Below are 27,408 nucleotides of genomic sequence, written 5' to 3'. Positions count from 1 at the left end.
GTGTGTCTGTGGCAGATGCACTTCTGATAGTGGACCCCTCCTCACTGTCCTGAGGGGTCTCACCCGTGCCCCTTGCCACCTGCCTGGCCTCCAACATGTCCACAGCGTGGCTAATGCAGCCCAGTCCCCGCGCCACATCCCCTGCAAAGTGGCCCAGTTCAACCTGCAGGCTCATGGTCCGTTGTGACAGGCCTGTGGTGTTCAATGCAAGACGGACAATGGACGCTGCCATGCGGTCAAATCTCTGCACTAGTTGACGCTCACGGCGCCTTGCACTTTGTCTCTCAGCCACCAGTTGGCGTATTGATTGTGTTAGGTCACTGACATTGTCATTCAGTCTTGTGAACTGTGTGTTCACTTCTGCCAGGCCATTTGTGAAATTGTGTTCCATCCTCTGCATTGCCCCTGAAATAATCCTCAATTGCCTTGTTTGCAGGCGCTGACCAGATAGGAGATATGCCTCAACTGCAGACATGGATGCCTCCCCTATATCTTCCTGGGCCACTGCCAGGACCTGGACTCTGCGTCTGCGACGCGGTGGTGCTTCTGGCTCTTGCTGTCTCACAGTGTGCCTGGGACCAGATGTCGTGTCTCTTTCCTCCATGTCCAGTTCTTCATCTGGAGGGGACTGTGGTGGTGTTGTGCTGGGCCCTGTATTTGCTGCTGCAGCCTCCTGCCTTGCCTGTGGCCTGCTGTCTTCACCCTGGATGGTGTGGCTGGTGGGGGTGTCTTGTGGGAGACCTGTGGGACATAGGGAACACACTGTCAGTCTCTAACATCTGTTGTATGCCTCATAATAAACATTTGCCTATATGCTGCCTACTGTACTACATTGTCCATAATGCACCATTCTGGGGGTTGCTAGTCTGGAATGGAGCTAGTCTGGTTGGGCATGCTGCTGTGTACTGGGTGAGTGTGGGTATGGAATTTATAGGTGTACATGCATGTTTCATGGTACTCACTTTTGGATGTCCCTTGCGCTGACGTGTCCAGTGCTCCCATTCCAGACACTGCCTCAGGCTCCAGGGTCTGCTCCACCAATTCCTCCATGGCTGTGGGTGGTGGGATGGTGGATAGGCCTCCTCCTGTGCCCCTCATCTCCCTGAGGCGCCCTGCCACCCTCTCCTTTGTCCTGGAGCGCAGGTCATACCACCGTTTTTAAATTTCTTCAATGCTTCTGTGGCTCACCCCAATGGCATTGATCCTCTCCTGGATTTCCTGCCAGATCCTCCTCTTATCAGTGTCTGGGACACTCGGGGCTGCCTCTTCAAAAAGCTGGTCATGGTGCTGGCAGCATTCTTCTGTCAGCATCTCCAGTTGCTTCTCTGAGAATTTTAATTTCCTCTTCCTTCCTGCACTGCCTGTGTCTTCCATGGTAGCAGCTGTTCCTCCAGGTAGTTGCTCAGCAGTTTGAAAAGGGTGTGGTCCTCCCTCCTCCCAGGTGTATTTGATGTCTTCCTGGCTCTGATGTCATCAGCAGGAGCCAGGAAGTGTTTTTCCAACTGTTTTGCTGTACCTGCATACAATTTGCGGCACAGTCGCAATTTACGACACCCGACTCGCAAATTGCAAGTTCATTTTTAGCGAGGTCGCAGAAAGCGACCTCGCTAACAGCAGACTCGCAATCTGCGGTGCGACATCATTTGCGAGTCGCAAATTGATGTCGCTTTTTTTTGTTGGATCCCATTTTGCGAGTCAGAAATGGCGAGTTGCAATGACTCGCAATTTCCGACTCGCAAATTTTTACCTTCCTACATCTGGCCCTAAGTGTGTTGTGAACCGGAAGCTGCAGTGGTCTCTGCAAAGTGGCGGAGGAGGGTGACAGTGGAGGAGCAAGCAGCCCGATTCGCCGAGTCCAGATGCGCTGTCTTTGCTGGGAGTCTGAGATGCAAGACGTGAGGTGTGGGAGAAGCGCTGAGGTGGTGGCGGCAGAGCTTGGATCTCAGAGCGCAATGCATGAAGCGCGGTGCAGAGTGGCTTGGAAGCCGGAGTCGGGTGGCGTTACCTGGAGCCAGTGCCCGTCAGTCGTGTTACGAGGCCGGAGGTTCAGCCGTGACCGAGAGTGGCTCTGTCCTGGCCAGTATCCCCCAGTCCAGTGGCGGGAGGCAGGAGGTGAACGCGGGTCGTGAACGCAGCTGAGGATGAGCCGTGAGCATTGGCGCACAGCCGCTGCTTGGAGGGGAGAAGCTGCAGCAGGACATCTGCCATGACAAAGTAGCACGGACAAGAAGAACGAAGAGCAGCAGCCCTCTAGGAGGGGTACTCTGCCAGGTTCTTTCAGCCACATAAGCTGCCAAGGCAGTAGCCCAACAGCCGGCATCTCAGCAGCCCAGCAGTAGCCCAGCAACAGCCCTGCAGTAGCAGCAGCAACAGCAGCGGCGGCAGTGGTACCGGTACTAGTAGTAGGTGAAGAACCCCCTTCTGCGCAAGGTACTGGTAGAAGGCGAGGAACTCCCCCTTCTTCTTCGCAAGGATGACTGCCAAACATCTCAGAAGGTGCAGGACTTTCCTTAGTCGGGCTTGCAAAAAAACTGACCCCTGGTGCCGTCAGGGCATTACCGGCCCTATTTCGACTTCACCCCAGGGCCGGAAGGCGGAAACTGTGTTTCCGCCCGTCGGCCCTGCTATGAAGAGGGCCTTAACATTGGCACCAGCATGGAATCGAGCCGGCACCAATGTGGCAGTGAAGCTGGTGCAGCAGCACCTGTTGCACATTTCACTGCCCAGAATTCGGGCAGTAAAACCCACGACGGGGCAGTGCAGGGCCCACAGGGGGCCCGTGGCATTCCCATTCTGCCAGCTTTTCCACAGCGGTGTAAACTGCCATGGAATGGCTGGCGGAATGGAACTCGTAATCCGGGGGGCAGCACTGCTTGCAGCGCTGCCCTGGTGGATTACTACCGCCGGGTCTGCCAGGCTGGAGGCTGAGTCCATCCTGGCAGTGTCAGCGGTATTACTGAGTCTTTTCAGCCGCAGTCAGAATGTGGCAGATCAGACCGCCTCTACGGCGGCGTTCCGATGGCCACCCCGAGTCTAATCCCATAAGAAATAAGGGCTTTCCCCCACTTGAACACTAAAAGTATATATTCCATTCTCCCTTTCGTTCAAAAGGATACACTTGGAGAAACAGTCCTCAATGATGGCAATGATTCAGTAGCCTGCTGCTTTGTCATTGGGGGGAGTAAGGCTGATTTAACCCCTGTGAGGGGGGGACCCAGTGAACCAAATCCCTCCTTTGGCAAGCGAGGATATCATCTCTGGAATAGGGTTTGGAGTACAGGATTTTACCCTTCCCGATATTGACTTGAACTGTGAATATGTAGCAGGGAACCTCTCTGTTGACTGTCCAAAGACCCCTTTGGATAGCAATCTCAAATCTAGTACCCCCGGTCTAAGGCTGTTTAGTAGTACGCCTACTGACCGCTCTCTCTCTCCCCTTCAATATCTTCCTTGACGCCAGAATTTATGTGCTCTCTGAATCTCCTGATTTGACCTCCAGATCAAAAGTTTGTACTTTTGCAGTTCTTTAAATGTCTTGAGAGAATTCTATCTTTGATCCTGATTCTCCAAGAAAAATCTATTAACAATTCTGATCATACTCAAGACACATTGCTATCTATATTGAAAGCATTGCTAGATCAAAAGGCTGTTAAATTAGGCTGTGAAGGGAAAGCTTCTAGGGCACAGAGGTAGCCTCCCTAAAGTTGGGGTGTCAAGATTCTAGCACGATTTTGCTCTCATCAGGCTCCTGTATGCCTGTGATCTCATCTCTTTTGCCTTTTCTTTCTGATCAGGGCACTCAAGCGAGAAAGCCACAAGTTCATTGGAATGCATCAAATACACAGGTTTCCTTTACTCAAGAGAGTGCTGTCTACTCTCTGGAAAATCTTTTCTCCAGCCCACTTTCTCCGAGTAATGCGGCCCATATTGGACCTGAGCTTGCTACTTCACAAAACAAGTGAAATCATCCAGGAGCCCCCTTTCCCATCTTTCTGCCTAAAGTACACCCTGCCCCTGAGTCGTTGATAGTGGAGCATAAGGGGATTCTGGCTGTAAAATCTGAAGAGAAGAAAATTAGAAAAAAAAGGGAAAAAAGGGGACAAACAGAGAAAACGAAGAATCTCTAAAAAGAACCCAAGAAAGGTTAAGTTTGAGGACAAGGATTCCAGTCGAACCTCCCCTCAGAGGAAAGAACATGAACTGGTGCTGAGGAAGGAAAGGCCCAAGGTTGGGAGATTGGTTGGTTCTCCTACCCTTTGGGCAGAACAAGACTCAGAACCCCTTTGGGATGTGAAATTGATTTTTCCACCAATCTCTATGAGCATGCTATCTGATCCAAATCCTCATGCTATTTCTACCTGCAATGTGAATGCAAATGCAGTGGCATCAAATTGTACTTCAGCTCTTCATAAAGGTGGGGAAATACAGAATAAGGAGAAAGTCACTCAAGGACTCACAGACACACCTGAATGCTTAGAGTTTTCTGCTTTACAGTAAATCAAATTTTAAATCGTTCTTTATTAATTTCTTGCTTCACAGGTATCGATGAACTAAAATGTATTGACAATAGTGATATTGCTGGGATTTTTCTCGATCAAAGTATAGGAGTGATAAAGACAAAGTCTGGTTCTTCTCTAAAACTGTTATGAACCTGATTCTAGTTAATTGTGAGCAATTATAGTGTAGAGGTATGAATGTGGTTCCAATATGGGGTAAGGAAGTTATTTTTAATTGGCAGCAGTCACCCTCCGCTTCATATTTAAATGGTATTTACCCTTACCAAATGCCCGATAATATTGCTTCCCACTTGGAAAATGTAAAAGTTTCCCTTTTCCATGGCAAAAGAGTGGTGAAACTCATGGAGGATGTCCCTTCTCATCTCCCAGGTCCAAATGAGGGAAATTGGAGTAGGTTGGCGGGGGCTCTAAATAGCACTTAGGTGAAGGGAATGTTCTCACAACCTGGCATTCAACCAGGGTCTCTCCATGGTCTCTTGGAATGCTGCAGGAATAGGGAACCATTTCGAAAAACTAGATCTCATTTGTTCTCTACAGGCAGACTTAATTTGCATCCAAGAGACCTGGAGCGTATCTGATTTAATTTGTCCCGGGTATTTGGTCTTAAGCATAAAGGCACAGCCCTCTAAGAAAGGGCATGCAAAAGGGGGTATCGCTATGTTGCTAAGCAACAAATATAAATGGGAATACGTTAGTATGCCTGTCTCCTCATATTTTTTTCAGATAGTGAGAGTGTACCCAATATTGGAGAATGGCAGGAAAACCCCCATGCTAATAGTTAATGTGTATATTCCACCAGATAAGGACTATGATAGAGCTCTATTGCATATGTGTAGGCATATTTCTGCAATTTGTTCTAATCCACATGAAAGTGTGGATAAGTTATTGATAATGGGGGATTTAAAATGTAAAATTTCAAGTGTATCCCTTTCCATCTTTGTGATCTAGAGAGGGAAACCGCTCTCAATATTCCTTCCATCTTATTTCTCCTTAGAATCAGGTCGGACAAAAGGGGTCACACCCTATTGAAAGGATTGTGGGGCCGCTGTTGCATCATTTTAAATGGGTGTTTTTATTCAGACTCTCCTGCAGCTTTTAAACATAAATCTCCACAGAGTAGTTCCATTATTGATTACATTTTGGCTTCCTATGCTATCGCCCAATCAGTGGAGGATATGATAGTTAAGGATACTTCTTTTAGTGATCATACGATACTGATACTCTCACAAAAGAATGCAGCTTTCCTCCAAAGAATCCTGGAATTTCAAGGGCAAGGACATTAGTTTCTGTGGGAAAACGCGTAGAATTTGTTGGTCCCCTGTCAAAATGTCAGCTGTTAAAAAAGTACTTGAATGCTCAGTGAGAGATATTGATGAATGGAATGTGGACCTGTTAAATTATTGTACCAAACTCATTGAAGATGTAACTCAAAGTAATCCATATCAATGCTGTAAGCCTCCTAAAAAAAAAGTAAAACAATCCATTCTATTGTTGAATAGAGAAATTAATAAATTGGTAAGGAGACAGGATGTATGGGAGACCAAGGATAGGAGTAGGAGATATCCTTATTAAAAAGAAGAGCGCGAGCAAAGTTAGGCATGAGGAAGGAAGAGGCAGAGCAGATGTGGGTTGCACTGAGGGAAGCCGCAGTGACAAAACGATCCCGTAAATTCTGGGCTATTATCTCTATAGGTTGTGGAAAGCCTACATCATCTAGCGCCCCTCCTATAGCCGAGGCCAATTGGAGAAAGTACATACTCACCCTTTACGCAGAAAACCGGGAGAAGGAGCCTTGTGAAATGGCTTTGAGCACTAGTGATAGATCTGAAGTGGATTGCTGGGGGTCCCCCCTCGGTGAATGAGATTGAGGGGTTTATTAGCTCGATGCGGGCATCCAGAGCAATGGGCCCCAATGAGGTTCTGATGTCATTAATTAAACAGGAACCGTTGCTCTGGGCAAGAATTCTCCACCTGGTCTTCGGCACGTGCTATTCTCAAAGTAGAGCCCCTGACTCCTGGATTGGGAGTGTCATAGTCCCACTATATAAAAAGGGAGATAAATCTCTGCCCATAAACTATCACCAAATTGCACTGCTGGATGCAACTGGCAAGATATTCGCAAAAAGTATATTAAGGCATTTATCCTCTTGGGCAGAGGAAAATGAGATACTCCCTCTGGAACAAGCAGGTTTCAGAAAGGAACATAGCACATTGAATAATATCTTAGTGATGCAAATTATAAATAAAAAATATGTTCAGATCAGGGGTGTAATAGTATATGCCACATTTATAGACTTCTCCATGGCTTTTGATAGGGTAGATAGAAACATTTTGTGGAAAAATATATAGGAGCTGGGTGTACCCCCAAACTTGTTACGTTTGGTTACAGCTTTGCCCTCTTCCACCTGGTGCAAAGTTTTGTTAGGAGGAGAACAGGGTCGGTCGTCAAAATTGCCCACAAAAAATGGTTTGCAGCAGGGCTGCTTACTGGCACCACTACTATTCTCTTTATACATATAAGGCCTGCCTTGTTCCTTGCAGAATGCAGATGGCTTGGCACCTAAAATTGGAGGACATTCACTCTCCTGCCTCTTATACGTGTATGACATAGTAGTGATTGACCTCACTCCGAAAGGTCTAAATCAGCATCTGTATGTTTTCTAGGGAACAAATTGGGTAAGAAAATTAACTTTTCCCGGTTTCTGGGTCAACATATGATAGAGTGGGTAAAATCTCATTGCTCCTTGGGAAATTTTTTATCTATTCACTCAATGACCAAGATCACATGCGCAATAACGCTTCTAAGGCTCTATCTCAAGCACAAGGTTTAGTGGCCTTCTTTAACGCAGTCGGCCAGCGCCATTTCCACCATATACTAACAGCTTAACAAACAAAGATCCCAGCCACCCTTTTGTATGCTTTGGAGAGTATAGAGATCTCTAAATGGAATGATCTTGACAGGATGAAAGGGCAGATTCTAAGACGCCTAGCTTTTTGTAACAACTCAGCCTCAGTGGCTGTTCTCAGGCTTGAATTTGGTATTAAGAACACTTTTGTACAGGGTCTAGCGGCGGTGGTCCGGAGGTCTTACAGCCTAGCTCATAGTAGGGAATTCACTCTAAGATACTTGGCTTATATAGAAATCTTCAGTAGATTAAATGACAAATCCAAGTTCTTTAGAAACCACACTTTGGCTTTGCAAACGCTTGAGCTTGATCCGGGCCTGATTCCATCGTCCCCACCTACTATATTGAAAAAAATCTTAAGAGAGGCGACTTGGTCCAAAAGCTTCTCTTTAGACTTAGGGTTGTGTCGTCTAAAGAGGAGACTGGCAACGCTAACCAAATCAGTAACTTTTAAACAATCTCAGCTGTACCTTGCCTGGAATCTCCCATATGGGGTAAGGGGTCTGTTCATTTTGTTGAGATTAGATATGCTTCCACTTAGAGAACTAGCCTCTAAATGGGATGGATCCGATAACAATTGTGATCTTTGTCAATTGGGTGTACAGAACTTTAAGCATGTACTATTTGTTTGTCCGGCTTTAGTCTCAATTAGGAAAAAATGGTTGAAACCCTTCTACTTTTATTTTAATATTCGCTCTGCCGGAGCGGCCTTGGAAGTTGTATATAATCCTCCAAATGAATTATTTTGTTTTAGGATTTTTTTATTTTTTCAGTCTTTTAAAAAACTTTTCTAAGTCTTCTTTGTAGTGGTGGTATTCAAGATGACTGTAAGTGAACCATCAAGGCAGCTTTGAGGACTACTATTAGATTTGTATCTCATACACTGCATGGGAGTCGAGTTTTCTTCAATTGTACGGCAGAGCATGAAAAAGTTCTAAAATGCACCCCTGATGTGCAGTGGATTGGATGTCTTGGATTTTACTGATCACTTCTTATCTTGGAATGTAAGTTTGCGTTGCACAGATATCCTTACTGAAGAAAATACTACTGTGCGTTAGGGATTCCAACAAGAGTGGTCTCCTTTAGGATATTGTTTTGCACTGTTTTGACACGCTGTATGGTCCTACTCATAAAGAACTAATGGGGCTGAATTAGAGCTTTAGGGCCAGATGTATGAAAAAAAATTGCACTCGCAAACGGTGCGAATCGCAAAATTCGGCCGTTTGCGAGTGCAAAAAAGTGGTCTGCGATGCATGAAAGGCATTCGCAGACCACAAATAAGAAATTGCAAAAAATGCGATTTCTTGCGTTGCGACCTGGTTTTTGCGAGTCGCAATTTGCAATTCGCAAAATCCACATTGCAAGGAGATGCTGCAAAAATTCGCAAATTGCGATTTTTCGCAGAATGGCGTTTTGCACATGCAAAATACCATGAAAAGAAACCAGGTGGTAACCTGTTGCAAAATTTAAAAATGCATTCAAAATGCATTTTTAAATTGAACATGTAAAGCACACATGCCCTTTTGGCATGTGTGCACCTTACATGTCACCCAAAACATTTTTGGGTTGCAGCAGAGGGGGCCTTAGGCCCCCAGCACCCTGGGCTTTTGCATTTCCAAAATTGCGATTTCTGGTTCAGAAATCGCAATTTTGGAAATGCAAAAAAATGTTGGCCCATAGCTGCGAATGGGGCCGGTATCGCAATTTGCGATTCGGTAATAGCATTTGCGATTTTTAAGAAATCGCTATTACCGAATCGCAAATGTGATACATGGCACTTTGCGAGTCGGAAATAGCGATTTCTTAAATATCACTATTTCTGAATCGCAAAGGGCCGTGATGATACATCTGGCCCTTAGTGTTTTGCACAATAGAAGCTCGTTCCTTCTTTATCCTGCTGTATTTGTATAATTTTAAATCACTTCTCATGACAAATTTCCACATGTATACTCAGAGTGATATTACTGTGATTGTATAATTGTTATTATTTAATTTTATTCAGGAATCTTATCTTTAATGTATTATGCCACTTTTATATCAGTTATACATGTGGACCTTTTAGGAGTTCCAATTCAAGAAATAAATAAACTATTAAACTATAACAGCAAGGAGTGTTTAAGGTCATGTTCATGATTATACCAAATATCACAGCACTGACTAAAATGAAAACCATCTTTCAGCTCAAGTGCTCAGACTACATATCTGGAAGCATTAAGTATCTTAGACTTTTGGATTTTGCTGAATTTTCAGAAGTAAGTGCTGCTATTTATTGGGGCTGGTCAAACTGCAGGAGAGCCCATGCCTCCGTTTTCATGGAGTTGACTCGATCTCATGGTAAACTAACTGCAGAACACAGAAACTGCATGAGAGGCGATCCTACTTGTTGCAACCGAGGCAGGGCTTATATCTACTGCTTGTGTTCCATACAGGAGAACTAGGCACCAAGTAAGGCAATACACATAAAAGGCCCAGCATAACTCAACAGCCACATCCAGGTCCCCACAACAACCAGAAACCTCCGCTTTTCTCGGCCACGTAAACCGTAGAGCCAGAGGTTTGGGCCCTGCCATTTTATAGCTGGCACTCAAAGTCTAGAGTGGCTTCCTTTCCACATCAGAGTGACCACCTGCATCACAGATTTCTGCAAGAAACTGAAAATCTGGCTATTCCAAGAGACTCCAGTCAAGCTAGCTCCCCTCCTGGATGATAAGCACACCATACAAATAAACATAACATAATATATGAGTATCCATTTAACAACAATTAGACAACAGTAACAATTAGAGTTACATTTCAAAGTCGCAAAATATTGCACCATGTAGTGCTTTGACAGGAGTATGTTTCATGCAAAGTGCCATGCAGTTCTTTACAGTCTGTTGCATTACACTGATTATAATTGCCATTGCCTGCCTATGTACTAATCATTCGTTCCCTACAAGCGTCGGCCTAACCTCTTGCCCATTTTGCCAGCTGCTGCTTTACAGGTTTTTACAAAAATATGGTGTTTCTTTCTTATTCACCTGTTGGAAATCAAACGGATTTGTACCACATGATATGCTGTACCAGGTCAGGAGTAGGGACAGTGTCATTTTTCTGCACGATTACCTATTTCAGTTAAAAATACAATACTACAAGTAAAAGTGGCATACTTTAGCAAAAAGAGCAGAAGTGTTAGCAAAGAGTTTGCTGATACTATAACAACAGTTCTTGTTGCGTTAAAAACATGATACTGTGTAAGGAGTCAGATAAGTCCTCTAACAGAGTCATACTTGGTCACAACTTGGAATAGTAGCAATATTCATAGCTGTTAGCTGTGATATGTTTACAATTTTTTCCCAAAGCAGGGTATGAGAAGTATGAAATGGTATATCTTTTCCAGTCCACATTAAACTATTTACATTGACAATATCTGAAAAAGGAACTGCGCATGTCAGGTGTTTGTGGTTTCTAAGGGGAGCCTGATACACTCTGCAGAAGCTGGATCGCACAGGAAGTTGTCTGTTATCATTTGATGGGCTTTCCCATTAAACATATAGGGGCTTGCGAATCACACCAATTGAAATAGCGGAGTTCCCCATAGAATGTCAATCTCTATTTTGAATAGTCTCTGGAGTTTATAACCCAGTTCACAGCCATCGCGCTTGCAGAAAGTCACTTCAGGACTTAAGATCACTCAGAAGACCCGTAAGTCTGTCTTTTCCTGATAGTGTCTCCAACAACTCAATCCTTGGAGTCCCAGGTCTACTTGGATCAAGAGCTTAAATTCCTAGAATCTCTGGAGATCAATTTTTAATAGAGGTTATGTTCAAACCCTGTAGCATGGAGGAACGGCTTAAGAATGCTCTCAAGGTGACACTGGCAGGAAAGTTATTTAAGGAATAGCACTATTGTTTCTGGGCATTGAGGTCAGAACACAGTGGCAGCTGTAAGTTGTGAGCAAATTGGGTTGGTGCTAGACTATGATTGTGCAACAGATGCCCACAAAAATAGACGCATTATCATCATCATCCTGATTTAAATCAGATTATAGTGAGCCGATTCAAAAACATCAAGAGTGATTCAACCTTATCTTCGTCCAACAGTGGTTCTGAGGAACTGCGGCTCAAAAAGTGACCCATGTATCCAACATCGAGTAACGACCACATTGACCCAAAGACCCTGCATTCTCCTCGGTCTACACCTTCTGCTACGTGAAACAGTTTCATTCTTTTTCAACCCCTTATAAATTAACTCTTATCATTCTGATCGAGAAAATTACAACTTCTATCAATATCGCATGCCAACTACCAAACAGGAACTTGGAATGTGATTGGGAAAAAACACCACATAAATCCTGGGAGCAGACATCCTGATGTATTCTCTGGAAATGTCATTTAGCTGTATGCTTTTTTTAAGTAAAGCCTTTTCCATCATAGGTTCTGGTTGATCCAGCTGAGGGTCTTTGAAAGCTGCTTCTGACAAAGCCTATATTCAGCTTCTTTTAGGGCAAGCTGGGCTCCAGGTTTTCTTGACTTCCCTAGGATACTTTCCCATTAAGCTTAAATTCTTTTCATACCCTGGTCAATGCCGGGATGAAATAAAATATAGAGGCACTAAGAAGATTTTTTTTAATTTTCTTGTACTCCAGCAGATATAATTGGTCCCTATACTACGCTATGTGCTGGCTGTGTACAGTTCTCTAAAAGAGGCATTCATTGTTTTATTCCAATAGCTCTTATGCTCTCACTTGTATGTTTTTGTTATCTGATCAATGCATGTATACAATTCCATAATAATCAGATTCAGCTAGTTTAGAGGGTCGACAAAGGTAGTGGAGGATAATGGTAGTCCTTCTTTTGAGTAATGTAGCATTTTCTGAACTCATATACTTGTACGCTAATGTTCACAGACAGCAGGAGTACAGCACTGCTTTACCTGTTTACATGTAGATCTAAACGAGTGTCAAATCCCTAACAGGTATTACATTTTAAAAAAATGGTTTTGATTCACAAAAATTGTGCAATGAGTAGGCATCACCTATAGTCAACATCTTTTGACAGCAAAGTACACTACTAGTGAGCTGGGAAATCTTTACTTGGCTTATATGGACCTTGGCTCAGCACTAGATCCTTTTAAAAGAACAAAACTTTGGTATATCATGACTACCTCCACGAAGGAAATCACCGAATGGATGAAGAGCAGCTGCCTCAAACTCAATTCCAACAAGACGGAAGTCCTTATATTCGGCTCCACCCCCTCCACATGGGATGACTCCTGGTGGCCTGCCATGCTCGGAACCGCTCCGACTTCCAATGATCAGGCACGCAACCTAGGATTCATCTTTGACCCCTCCCTATTCATGACCCTGCAAGTCAACGCCATCTCCTCCTCCTGCTTCAACACCCTCCGCATGCTCCGAAAGATCTACAAATGGATACCAACCAAAATCAGATGAACAGTCACCCAAGCCCTTGTAAGCAGCATACTGGACTACGGCAATGCCCTCTACAGAGGAACCACGGCCAAACTCCAGAAGAGGTTGTAACGCATCCAGAACGTCTCTGCATGCCTCATCCTGGATATCCCCCACCACTGCCACATCACAGACCACCTGAAAAACCTGCACTGGCTCCCAGTCAACAAGAGAATCACCATCAAACTCCTCATCCACGCTCACAAAGCACTGCACAACACCGGACCAGAATACCTCAAATAGATGACTCTCCTTCTACACCCCGACCCGTCATCTCAACTCTTCCTACCTTGCCCTTGCAACCGTCCCATGCGTCTGCAGAACTACAACCAGCGGTAGATCATTCTTGCACCTCGCCGCCAAAACATTGAACACTCTTCCCTCCCACCAGTGCCAGACCAAAGACCTCCTTACCTTCAGGAAACTTCTCAAGACCTGGCTGTTCGAGCAGTAGCAGCACCATTCCCCCCCTCCCCTTCACCCGCCTCCCATCCTCAGCGCCTTGAGACCATCACGGGTGAGTAGTGCGCTTTACAAATTCCTGATTGATTGCTTGATTGACTAAACTGGAGGGCAATGAGCAAATCGTGTTTTTAAAGACATTTGCACTCGAATGTCACTTCAAGTCTAAAGTATGATCCAGATGGGCAGTCCACAAAGGTGAGTGCAATGGGGTTGTGTGTACGTTATTCAATAATGGGATTGAAAAGTGTTCTCTGGAGTGGTGGTCTGATTTCGTCCAAGTGGGATTTCACAGGTACCAACCTTGCTTTATGCTTACAATGTGGCATTGGTGGCTAGGACCACTGCTGTGCTACAGAAAGTGCTTGCTCTGTTGACTTCATTTATGGCACTGTTGGACTTGACCATTAATGAGAGCATGGTCTATGTCCCTTCTCATGCTAAAAGAGTATTGGGAGGGTTTCTAGCTTTCCATACTTAGGTGTTTTGTTTGGTAAACATTTAACTTGCAAACCTTTAATTTGGCCAAAATTGCTGATTTTGCTAGGACCACTGAATCTGTCTTCAGATCTGCAGCCAAACGGGGGGCTAAACACTTAAAAGAAATGGTTACGATCTTTAAACCTATATGTGTCCGGATTGTTACTTACAGTGCTGGACTTTGTGGGTATACTGGTCAATTAGGCATACAGCAAACAGAGAATGCATGTCTTAGGAGGCCTTAGGCAGGCCCTTCCAGAAGCTCGACATCTATTTGCTGTGCTAAATTTGGGCTGGATTTCATCTTGGCTCACATTAAACTGTGTCCTATAATGCTTTGGAGAACAACCTGGACCAAGCTTGAAACTTACCTCAATCTGCTGGTACTGGAGGACTGCTGAAAAGTAGGTAACACTACTAAGATTCCATGGTTAAAGTACAATTAATTCAATATTTTACTCTTGGTCTAACAGATTTGTACAGTAACCCTGCTAATATGACTACATTTTGCAAAGATCCTATAAATGCATGTGTGGGGAGATAAAAGAATGCATGGAATCCCACATAAAAGTGTCAAGGCTTATTTTCCTATCATGCTCTCCGGCAATCAAACCCGATTTAATTTGGATCACTAACTCACAAAACAGTTTTTATCTTACAAGATTTTGGCTCAATACAGTACATCTTCCAGTTGCCAAGCCTGCATTAGGTTCCCACAAGTCTGTGATACAATAATTTAAACGTGATGCCAGATCACCTCTGTCCAACTTGTACTTTGTGTTTTTTTACGATCATTATAGTGCACTTAGAATAACTCTCTGAAAGCCTATTCTGATTTCTTCAGCCACTATTAGCGATTGGAGGCCAGTGTTTCTATATCTTCAGATGACCTCATCACCTTCTATTTGCCAGGGTATAGATATATTCAGAGATCCTTAGTTGCACACTGTGACGTGGTCTGCAAGATGTTACAGGCAACTCCCTCCCCACCCTCCAATTTCGTGGTGAACAAACAGATTTCTAATGGTTTGCTGTCAAACTTTTTCCTGTGTATGTAATGTGGTTTTATTGAGCAAATTGTATCTCAACATATTTATAACATGTGGTACAGATGTTAATGATTCATATAATATTTATTTTAATTATTATTTATTGAAAACTTATTCTCAGAATTCAGGAAGGAGTAGTGACAGCTCATCCGCTATGGGCGGAGGAGTGTCGCCCAGCCAGCAGCTGCAAAACTTAAAAATAAAACAATAATAAATCATGTTTATTATTGTTTTATTTTTCAAGAGGGCAGGGCCATGGGGGATGACAGGCAGGGAGGGGGAGTGGTGGGCACTCCCTTCAGTGCGCATGTGGGTTTGGCTAGCCCTCTCAGGATGGCCAATCCCACATGCAGACTGAGCTCTCTCCAACCTGAACTGTGTTGCCGAGTTGGAGACAGCAGGCAGACTCCCAGTCTGCCTGGGAGCACAAATAGAGGGCACTCAGGCCACTCCAGACACTGCTCTCATGCTGCCAGCATCATGAGATCAGCGTTAGGATTGGCTGCAGGGCAGGCTGGGAGCCTGTGCCTGACGAGCAGCGATGCGGCGATGGGCAGGTATGTTTTTTTTCTGTTTTGTGCCTCCCCTCCCCGCCACTTTGCCCCTACACCAGCCGTGACTGGGAGTGAGCTAGAAGTTGTTCAGTCGTAAGTCACAGCAAAATATTTGTAACTTGAATCCCTGTCATCAAAAGACAAAGGGGCATATTAAAAACAAATGCTGCTGTGATGTGTTGCTTCTTTTGTATAGTAATCTTGACTTGAGCCTGATTTAAAGTTTTCCAGTGGGGTTACTACATCACAAATGTGATGGATATCCTGTCCGCTGTATTACAATCTCCATGTGCTATAATGGAATGGTAATATGGTAGACGGTATATCCGTAAAGTTTGTGATAGAGTAACCCCATCTGTCAAACTCTAAATTAGGCTCTTACTCTTCAATTGTATGAGTCAGCTAGAATTATTCATGGAATTTAAAGCAAGCTTTGTGAATTGTTGCGAGCAATCGCAACAATGCTTGGAGCCAAGTTCATATGGTATTCCATCCTATTTGTTGATCATTTCTTGGAGGAAATGGAATGATGCTTCAGATAGTTCTGTGCAAAAACAACAGATGATGGACGGAATGCAGAACAAATAAAACATTCACCCCCATTCACAGATCTGGGTTTAATCCATAATTGTTTTGCATGCCATGCCATTCCAGTTTGAACCCAGCCACATGCAAGTTGGTCTTGACCCTGTTCCCCGTGGGAATAGCGCAGCCTGAACTGCCAGGCCAGGTCCTCCCTGGACCAGAAACAAGCATCTTGGGACTGGTTTCAGCGTATCACCCTTTATCAGCCAGGCTAGCTTGAATCTGGTGCCATAGCAAGCACAGGACCCACGTCTGGGTATACCTTTCCCACATGGGGTGAGAAATGCAAAAACAACAGATGATGGATGGAATGCAGAACAAATCAAACATTCACCACAGTCACAGATCTGGGTTTAATCCATCAGATTTTTTGCTTGCCATTTCATTCCAGTTTGAACCCAGCCATATGCTAATCAGCTTGACCCTGTTCCCCGTGGAACTGATGCTCTGTAACACAGCTAAAGAAGAGAAAAAAAAGACCATGACATGGTAAGTCGCCTTATTTTGTAGTCACGTGCACCAAGCATGCAGGCACCTATAAATGACACGAGCGCTTTCTTTTTTCTCTTTTCGTTGGGCTACATTTGACTGCTATACAAAAAGAAAAAAGTAGTACGAGTTGGAGGAAGGGAAACAGAGGGGAAGACGGAGTCACAGAGGGAGGGGTGGCACAGCAACAGGAGGCCGGAGAGGAGGGAAAATGTGAGCGGCGGGAAGCAACAGAGAGGGTGTGGGGTGGAAGCAACAGAGAGGGCGTGGAGAGGGAAGCAAGCAGGGAGAGAGTGATGTGAACAGAGGCAAGAAAACAATGCTAGGGAGAAGTGCAGGAAAGTGAGCACATCACAGAGGGACAGGGGCAGAGCACATGGGCAGAGAAAGTGCAACACAAACGTGCCGAGGGGTCATCGGGTAGTAAACAAGGGGGAGCGAGCTGGAAAACACATACACCTATGCGTTGTGCTTAAACAAAAAGAAAAAGTAGCAGCTGAAAATTAAGCTGTAGCGGTGCAAAGGTAATGCGCCCATGCTGCAGGAAAGGAGCAAATGCGTGAACAGTAGAGAAAGCCCACATAAGCTAACAAAGCAAGCAAATGAGTGAATTAATCTGGCTAATTATAAGCATTGGCTTGCTCTAAGTACACTGTAAACTGAAACTACATCTTAAAACAGCACATTCGCTGCCAAATGGGTGAAACCTAAAACGCAGTCTGACGTGCAAGGCACATTTGTTTCCTTTTAGTTTTTTCCCCATACAGAAAACCTTTTACCTAAACCTCTAATTTCGTTTAGGAGCATTCCAATCTCCTTCCCACCCAGTCGAAGAGGAGATTTTTAATACTAACAAACTCACAAATCCAAGGATATTCACAAACTAGGGACAAACTCATGTCTTGACCCTCCCATTCTGACCCCTGGCATGGGATTTACTCCTATGTGATTGTACACAGTTCTGGTGTAGAAATACGCAGTAGTAAAACCAATTGCTTCTGACAATGATCGTTTTGCATATGCCATTTTCAGACAAAGTTATTTATACAGCCTTAAGTGGTTTAGGGATTATATATAGTCCAACGTGCTTACATCTCTGGCATCAAATAATGGCGAAAATTATTGTTTCTGACAATTTCAGATTCTTATGAAATACGTACTAAGCAGCATCTCCTGAAAATGTTTCCTTTTTTCAATATATTTTATTCAAAGTGTTTTCAAGATGTTTATTTACATATTTTTTTCTATCGAGTTACCTTGAGTCTGCCATAATGGTAATAGGTGTGCCTCTTCCTGAGGTATTCACAACCTAAGGAAAAAAAATGTAATAGTTCTTACAACAATTTATTTTTGTATTGGGGCAGCATCATGAATTTTTGCATTAGAGAATTTAGCAGTCATTCTTATACAAGGGGTAGTCTACCAAAACGCTCTCATTACCATGCAGGATAATACAATTTTGTGATATATTTTTTGTATTTGTTTTTTTTTTTTTTTTAGACATAGGCACTTTATAGCTTCCACTTGAATAATATATAAGATGCACATCATTTGTAATGTATCCAGTCTAAATAATAAAAAACAACTATAAAGCCTGTAGTTATATAAAATGTTGCAAGTTTATACAATGCCGATTGGGTGCAAAGGCTCCAAACAGTGCGTATGCAGTCAAGGGAATTACTGTGAGGGCGAAAATTATGCAAAAATGCTATTCAGTGCAATAATAATTATGTGGGTCTCATTCTTAAAGACTTAGGTGGTCACTACGAGTCTGCTGGTCGCATGACCGCCAACAGGCTGATGTTGGGACCGCCACAGTATGACAGTGGCGGAGCCGCCATAGTCAGACCACTGACACCGCCAGGTTGCCACAAGCCGGCAGCCTGGCGGTCCCAGTGGTTTCATATCCACCAGGGCAGCACTGCTTGCAGCGCTACCCTGGGGATTACGAGTCCCCATACTTCAGCCTTTTCATGGCGGTTACCACTGCCAGGGAAAGGCTGGTGGAATTGGGACTCAGAACTGCACTGCCCATGCAATTGGCATGGGCCGGTCAGAGACCCCCATGAACAGCCCCATCGCACATTCCACTGTCCGAATTACGGGCAGTGGTATGAGGGATGGGTGCTGCTGCACCGCCACATTGGCACTGGCTCCATTAGGAGCCGCCGTCAATGTTAAGGCCCTGTTCATCGCAGGGCCAGTGGGCGGAAACATGTTTTCTGCCCGCCGGCCCTCTGGTGAAGTCCTATTAGGGCTGGCGGGGTTCAGACCGCACAGGCGGTCTGTGGGCGGGAAGAGTTTGGCGGGCAGCCTCTGCCACCCGCCAAACTCTTAATGACCATCTTAGTAAGTACTGGGTGAACCTTTACACATTTCCGTAGCTAAACAACTTTTCACCACTACACCTGGAAACCAAAGCCATTCGCGTTTTTCTAGGTGTAATCCTAGAAAAAGTTTGTGATTTTGTTTAAACATTTTTACATGCTTTATATCCTCATATACATTTACAAGACTACATATATAAAATTAGCTATGGCTTGACCTCCCACCCTGCACCCCCAACGCGCCCCCCACCAGCCTCTCTCTGCTCTCCACTCCCTCTCTCTGCTGGGAGCAGACAGGGGACTGTATTTCCTCACAGTAACAGATAAATTACTTTAATTATTTCATAGTTTGTAGGCGTCTTTAACTTATCCTTCCCTAGATGATCTGACTTTTGTCCCAAAAACCGGGACATTTATTTAATAATCTGACCTTTGTCCCAAACACCGGGACATTTATTTAAAATTAAGAGAAGAGTTGGGACACCGGGACAGTCCTCTAAAAACCGGGATTGTTTGGGAAAATCCGGGACGTCTGGTCACCTTACCTGTCAGCCAGTGAAAAATCCAGTTGACCAATTAAAAATGGTTTACACTGTATCCCGTTCCTGACTTTTTTTTGTGCATTAACTAAACTACTAAAAAAATTCCGTATAGATGCAGTTGCACTTTGGAAATGGCCTTTGGTGTCTGAAGCTGTCAGTTGTTTTCTGATGAAATATGCCTTCAGCCAACAAATATATGCAACAACTGCAGCCCTCAAAGTGAAATAACTAGAAACATTTATTAACTGGTCAACTGAAAATGTCAACAAAGTACCTTTAAGCTGGAGGCATTAGAAAAAGAGCGTTGGCCTTTAATTGAGATGTCATCCTTCACAGTGACTGATATCTGCCTCTATAGACCGTAGACCTTCAAGGCCTATGTTGGAACTTTTGCCTCATCAGCGGTGCCCCCGCTTAGCTAATCTTGCATGCGCCAGTCCACAGATCGACCGTCTTTTGCGATGTGTGCTACAGTTCAATTTCAATGTTAAATTGTACAGGATCTCCTTAACATACATTGGATGTTAGTGCGAGTATGGCACAGTCATTCGATTGCATTCCCCACTGCCCATCAGTGATCCTGTGTTTTCGTACTCTGATTTACAGCTTTCAAAGAGGATGTCCTATTATAATATATATTACAGTAATCTTTTTTGAAGGCACGCAAATACAATGAAAAGAAACAAGACATTTAACTAATTCCTATGTAGGAAAATAAAAACACCTAAAATATTGCTAACACCAAAAACTCAATTGCTCTCATTTGGTAGAATGTTCATGTAAGCATTACATTGCGGTCCATGGCTATATAAATACTCCATATAAAAATAAAATAATAAATAGAGACTGCCTTTAACAAAGAATAGAGTAAAGCAGAGAGTAAACATTTGAAAATGTAAAACGATTTAAAGATTTAAACATGCTGTACATATACAAAAGCGCGTTGGGAGACATTTGCTACATTACCACAAGTTGGCATTAATCAAGCTTCTAAAATTAATTTCCTCAGAGTGTTAATATACCTTGTTTTCTTCTCCCCAGGAATAAGCTGCAATGCAGTGCAAATCACATGTAGCTCAACAGTTCAGATTCAGACTGGAGAGGGACCCTTAAGACTCTTAAATTGTCCGCTGTTTGACCTACAAAGAATATAAAATATCTCTAAGAACCGCAGGCTGAATTTTAAAATGTCCAGTGATTGCACTAAATAAATATTTTACCTACATAAGCTACGAATAGTTCAGAGGACTGGTGAGATAGAGCATTCTTCATATACAATCCCTAAGATTGTATAGGGGAGGCGCACTGTGCTTTGAAAGAATGCACAAAATTGTGCACCCACCTTAGATGTCAACTATCAAGATGGTATATTAACTACTGAGACCAAACTATAGTAAGAAAACTCAATGACAGTGGCTTTTTGCAAAGGTCAAGCCGTTTTCCCTTCTTTGCCCCTATAGATGTTGTAAGAGAGTGAGAATTTGGTCGAGAGTTATCCATAGGGTGTACACAACTCCTGTTCAACGTGTAATTCTGTGCCAAAGCCACCAGGGGAGAAAGTAGATGTAGCTCATTTGTCGTCAACCTTTTTAGGATTGGGTCTTATACTTGGCCTGGGATGTTTTCAGATAATAATGACCACGTTCACAATCAACAATGCTAAATATTATAATGTGTACAACCATTTTTGTGCTGTTTTGGGTCACTTCTAGCCTGGTTGAATTTCTCCTAGAACAATCACATCAAGCAAGACTCCTTTCTATATGACATCACTTCAATTGACTGTTCTACACAGGGAGCCTCACTCACCAATCCTCTTTAGGTTTCTTGTCACTTACATCCTGGAAGTGTAACATTATCTACCAACACACAATAAAGTGCAATGTTTTGGAGAAAATCTGAACAATAACTTAGTCAGAGCATCATCCTGGCCAGGCGAGAAGGTTGAAAGACTCTGGCACTAAGTAACAGAAACCGTATGATGTGTAGCAAATACATGGCTGTGAAAGTTTTTCATAAAATCCAGGAGTGATGCCTGCATCCAAAATACATGTAGCCTGCTATTTTGCCTTCAGCTTGCTTTCCAAATTTCTGAAATGCACTGTGGTCACCCTGAGGCCACAGATAGCCTATACGTGTCTGGTAACCCCCAGACGCGGGAGACCCAGACAACCAAAACTGGGCAGGGAGAGGGAGGTCAGGCTTCGGCACTGATGTGTTCATGTACAAAGGAAACCAGAGAGAATTATGATGATTTGCGAAAAAATTGCTAAAAATGGTACAAAAGTCACAATTAGTGAAATCTCACAGTCAGCAAGTCAGAGATGGAGGTCTGGCATCAAGCAAAACAAACCTTATAATGTGTTGATGTTAAAAATATATTGTTTTGGTCTGTTTCAAAACAGTCCAGGGGTGATACCATTGGATTTCAAATAGGTAGGCTAAACTGGCATTTCGCTTACAGTTGTTTTTTCCACATTTTCAAAATCCACTGCACGCAGTTTATGGCCCATGGGCATCTTGCTTGATCTCATAGAAAATCTATACACGCCTCGTACCCCCACCTTCAGAGACACAGAACAACAATGTTGGGAGTTAAGCCTTGGGAGGGATATGTTCCTGTGTAACAGAAAGTGGATGGAATGACCATGTTTTGGGAAAAATGCTGAATATCTGAGGGCAAGGGAGATCTGGCTTGCTTTTGCCAATAGAGATCTTAAGTCATACCGATTTTTTTAAATATATAGATTTAACACTTTCCGCATAGTGCTCAGTTTAATATCTGCCATCAAACTGCATGCCCCCATTATATAAACTGTCTTTAAGACCTATGGATTAGTACTCGTTTGTTAGGGAAATTAGACCAATTAATGCTCCATTTAGACACCATTTTACTAGGATTTCTTGCTGGTTGACCCACCACTTCACCAACCCTGGGAAAGATCAAAGCTGTCTGTCACATCATGAGAAGACTGGAACATTTCATGAATGCCTCAGTAGAACATGCTGCAAAATGCACATTTGTACTCCATTTGCCCAGATTTTCTTGAGTGGATGACATTCAAACAGCCCCCAGGCTCAGAGTCGCTTTTTGGCATGAGCAGATTGGGCAGTTACCCAGGGCCCCTCCCTTTCCATGGATCTCCGTGAGACATTGGTCTCTTTATTTCACCTCTATTTCTTTATATCAACCTTTCTCCCTTGCTCTACCTACCTCTACTTCTCACTATTTTTCTATCTAGTGTCATTCGAAGGTCTTTTGGAACACAGGAAAGAGATATTTTGGGTATTTCGTGTGATTCCCATCACTGAAAGCTTAAGTATAATGTCAATATTGTGTGCCAATATCTGGCTTGAATCAGCAGAAAATGTGTTATAAAATTGAAGTCGTACTGAACCACAATATGTCTTGCCCCAGACTCCAAAAATCCTTAAGGTGATGCTGGCCACGCTTAGGAAGACTACCCTATTACTTAGACAATTTTATACGTTCCTAGTTCAGAACTGCCTGGAAACTTGTAGCTTTGGCCACATTATTTGGAAAATGGATCATTAGGTGTTTTTTTTTGTAATGGCCCCAGTAAGGGGCAAACCCAGCTATGTAGGGTAAGGCTTGTCCACTTGCATATATACATTCAGAATATCTGTAGTTCAGAGCGGTAGGGACTATATTTTTCTGGCTGTTGCCTGGAATAAAACCAGTAAGAATGACTGAGAATTTTTGATGAAGTACTATATCCGGAAGGAGATCTATTGATCAATTGTTTCTACACTACATATAACATGAAGGAGAAACTTTCTCAGTCAGAAACTCTTCTTGATTACGCACTTCCTCTGTGAAACAGAGCATCTTTTGCTACCATCCATCTCCTTATTAGGACCTTAGACCTTCTCTTGGAGAAATCACCATATCAAACATGCATGTGCCAAAAGCAAATACTTAGAGCAGCCCTAGAGGAACCAGTTACATGTGGAACAAATCAATGCTGTTGGTGAGATACAAGTGTTCAGGACATCAGTTGAACGGTGTTGCTGAATATTCCTAGTAATTTCAGATTTATCTTACTGGTTATTGATGTTAAGTTGTCTGTATTTCTTTTATGCAGTATCATTATTCAATTTTTATTTAGAATTTTATTTATTTTTTCAAAGATCTGCTATTCAGGACACAAGTCCTAAAAAAACATAAGTAGAGGAACTAGCCAGGTTAGGCAGGATGCAAATGGTATCGGTGCATGACATATCAGAGCATATGACTTTACGGCATGTGACATCACATGTGACATCACAGGATGTGACATCACTATCTAGGACCTCACAAGAAGTGATATCAGAGTGAGATCAGAGTTGAAGACCTCACACATCTTAGCACATTTATCATGAGAACATTTGAGCACCTTACAAGACTTAACAAATTAGATTTTGCATTGGGTTCTGCCAAAAAAGGTATGCAAACCCGACCAAAATCTGAGTCTCAACTTATAAACTTACTTTTGGTAAACTCTGCCACAAAGAAAATGGCAACAAGGAGAAACATGGCAGCAGATCTTTTCTGTCAAACTTTTTGCAAAGTCTGCATTTTAAAATATCTTTTGTGGTTAACGTGCCTTCTGCAGAGATCTTTGTGTGCCCAGTAAATCTGGAAATAATATTAATGGTCAGATAACTATGGAGGTCAACACATTTGCTGGAGACATCTGTGTTTTGTCTAGTTCCAATTTTGAATCAAAGTAGCATAGACTGTTAAAGTGTCTCCCGCAAAGCACATATTGTGACATGCGATTGATAGATATTTATTTTATGTAGATAGGTAAGTGGGTTACTACTTTTAATGCAGAGAGCGTTTTGTTACTTGCAGTTCATAACTTGTAATCCTTCTAATATAGCACAACCACCTTTGAAGGACATGTGACTCATACACTCTGTAACCCATACTGTCTTATGTAACACATCGTGTAATTGATTTACACACTTATAGGACTTATTGTCAATGTCTAATGTGTACATTATGAATGTGTGATGTAAAGCGTGTTGGCTCCCTGCATTGGGATGAGTAGCACTGTTAGACATGGCATCCTCGGTGTGGTCTCCCCAAACCTTTTGCCTCTGCTTCCCAGGGTGTTGACTGTGTGCTGGACTCTGTTTCTGCTGTTTTTGTTACTCTGGGTACTCTACCACTGCTGACCAGTGATAAAGTGCAAGTGCTCCCTAAGTGAAATTGTATAGGTGATTGGTTTATCCATGATTGGCACATTTCATATACTAGTAAGTCCTAGTAAAGTGCACTTGAGGTGTCCAGAGCCTGTAAATCAAATGCTACTAGTGGCTCTACAGCTCTTGTTGTGCCACCCACATAAGTAGTCCTGTAAACTTGCTCAGACCTGCCACTGCAGTGTCTGTGTGTGCAGTTTAAACTGCCAGTTCGACCTGGTAAATGTACCCACTTGCCATGCCCAAACCTTCCCTTTCCATACGTGTAAGGCACCCCTGAGGTAGGTCCTAGGTAGCCCCATGGGCAGGGTGCAGTGTATGTTAAAGGTGCGACATGTACTGATGTGTGTAAATACTGCTAAAATCAGTTTTCACTGTTGCATGGCCTCTCTCTCTCTCTCATAGGTTAACATGCGGGCTGCCTTTAAATATTCTTAAAGTGCAGTTTCCCTTTCAGAGCAGATGGAAGTGTGGAGTTTGGGGTCTATGAACTCAACTTAAAAATACATCTGTTAGTGAAGTTCGTTTTTAAATTGTTTGTTAGAAAGTAGACATTTTCTTGCTTTAACCATTCTGTGACTCTGCCTGTTTGTGGATTACCTGTCTGGATCAAACAGACAGTTGGGCTGTTTGTGAACCTCCTCTAGACAGTGACATAAAACAAGCTGGGGTGTAGCCTGCCCTCACATAATGCAGTCTCCAATCCCCTTGTGTGTGTCTGGGGTCTGGCCTGGGCAAGACAGGATCCAATAAACAACAGAGACTTTCCTTTGATGTTTGCCTACTTTAAAGGCAGAAAGGGGTTTAGGTATTACACCCAAAACCCACTTGTGGCTGCTGATAATGACACAAACCCCATGCAGTGTGGTTTTTTAACACTGTGTGACTGGATCCGTGCAACCGGATTTCACACGCATCGTTGCTGGGCATCAAAGTCATTGTGAACCCGCACGGATCGGTGGTGCCCTGTCAGGAGATCAACACATTGCTCTCTTGATGGAGAGAAAAACGATGCATTGCCTACCCAACTGGAGGAGAAATGACGCACGGCCTCATTTGCGAGTAAGAAATCGACACATTGACGACTTTTCTGAAGCACGCTCACCTGTGCAGCATTCTTTTTGACACAAACCAGGTACTTTGTGTAAAATCAATCTTTCTATTGTTTGCTATTGAGTAATACTATTATTCTTTTGAAAATTCATATCTTGACTTGTGTATGTTGGATTTGTGTTTTGGTCTTGTTTGATTTAGATAAATATTGCCTATTTTTCAAAACTGGTGTCTATTTTGTAGTGTCTTCAATGTATTAGTGTGTGTGTTGGTACAAATACTTTACACATTGCTTCTGGGTTAAGCTTTCTGCCCGTGCCAAGCTACCAAGGGGGCGAGTGGGGGGTTAACTAGGTGTGTTGCTTCTTTGCCCTGCCTAGAGTGAGGGTCCTTGCTTGGATAGGGGGTAACCTGACTGCCAACCAAAGAACCCATTTCTAAAAAGAGATAAAACAAAATAGTCATATTTAAATTCCTATTTGTGTAAATACTGGGACAGACAAACACATCTGACATTCTTACAGGGCATGCATTTGCCTTATTTATAGGGACTTAAAGTCAAAAGCATGACTCTCAGGTACCTATGAAGTAATAAAAGCAGTAAGCCTTTGTGTTCCCCTCCATTGCATTTGGATCTAGATGTGGGACTCCAGATGGCTCCCACCCAGGAAACTCCAACAAAAGGAGGCCTCTTGGCCCCATAATGTCAGTCTTTGTTTTGGGCTTGGTTGAAATTTAAAATATCACAGTCCCCTCACCACCTGCACATTGCTGCTCGGAACAAAACCAGACATTGTGTTGGCGCTGCTCAATGTATCCCAGTGTTTGTAAATTACATCAGGATAGCATATTTCTGTGAGGCCCAACTTCTTTGCAGAGGAGACAGCATCCACCCTGTGAAAAGAGTGGCTGTACCGGTCATGGGATCATCAAATGTATTTATATCCTTTAAATATTGTATTAATTATCAGTAAACGTTCTCTTTAAACTTAAAAAGAAATACATTCTTATTAGTAAAGCGAACCCTGAATCCTGGGTTTGCACATCCCCAGACCAAGCACTCTAAAAACAAAAACAAAAACAAAAAAATACCCACCAGTATGAATGACATGCGTATCCTACACCTTGTAGTCCCTTTGTTGCATGTAACATTTTCTATACACCATTTTACAAGGTATGATTCTTTGTCTTTGCATCTGTGTGTGATGTAAAGTGCTCCGACACGCTACACTGGCTCGAGGTGGCTCTAAAACAAATTAAATGCATGTGAGAGAGGAGCTGTGGAGAGACGAGATGCACTATTAGAGGGTGATGGTGAGGGAATCATTGAAGAACCAAAATAAAATATTGTTGTATCCTGGTGAACTGTAAGGTCATCATTTACTAACTATGCTTTAAAAACAAATACAATTGAATATATAATGAAAATGAACGTTTTGACATTTTTCCCCAAATGATCTTGGACCCCAAACCCCATTGTAGTGGTGAAGCTCACTTGCTCGCTATACGTGTGTGGACATAGTCTGACAAAATTTGCCAGGGGTTCTTTGGGTTTCCAAGACCCGCCCTGTGGGTAGATGCCCTCCACCCGCGTGTACCCTCGACTTGTGCCCTGACTGCTACTGGATGTTCCAGGAAATTTAGTAGCTGATGTAGTAGGTTTTTCATCAGATGGTGCATATTGCATAGTACTATGCTCCACAAGTAAAAGCTGTTCCCCTGCAAAGAGTGAAGCATGGCAGTCATTTCATGGCCTAATCTTATTTACGGTAAAAGCCAGA

General features: G+C 43.2%; 1 protein-coding gene across 1 annotated transcript in view; it reads right to left on the bottom strand.

Annotated features, from left to right (window-relative positions):
- The window catches only part of LOC138265472 (transient receptor potential cation channel subfamily V member 6-like), a 223,294-nt gene that overhangs the window by 193,630 nt on the left and 2,256 nt on the right, over positions 1 to 27,408 (bottom strand). Inside the window, exons 2-3 of the mRNA XM_069213212.1 lie at positions 20,386 to 20,502; positions 17,751 to 17,803 (exon numbers count right to left, since the gene is read on the bottom strand). Of these exons, the coding sequence (XP_069069313.1) occupies positions 17,751 to 17,764 (14 nt within the window). The 5' untranslated portion in view covers positions 17,765 to 17,803; positions 20,386 to 20,502. The remainder of the gene's footprint in view (positions 1 to 17,750; positions 17,804 to 20,385; positions 20,503 to 27,408) is intronic.

Source organism: Pleurodeles waltl, chromosome 11 (assembly GCF_031143425.1).
Source record: "Pleurodeles waltl isolate 20211129_DDA chromosome 11, aPleWal1.hap1.20221129, whole genome shotgun sequence".
NCBI lineage: Eukaryota > Metazoa > Chordata > Amphibia > Caudata > Salamandridae > Pleurodeles > Pleurodeles waltl.
The sequence above is the reverse complement of the archived record's forward strand: the minus strand, read 5'-3'. Positions and strand labels throughout refer to the sequence as shown.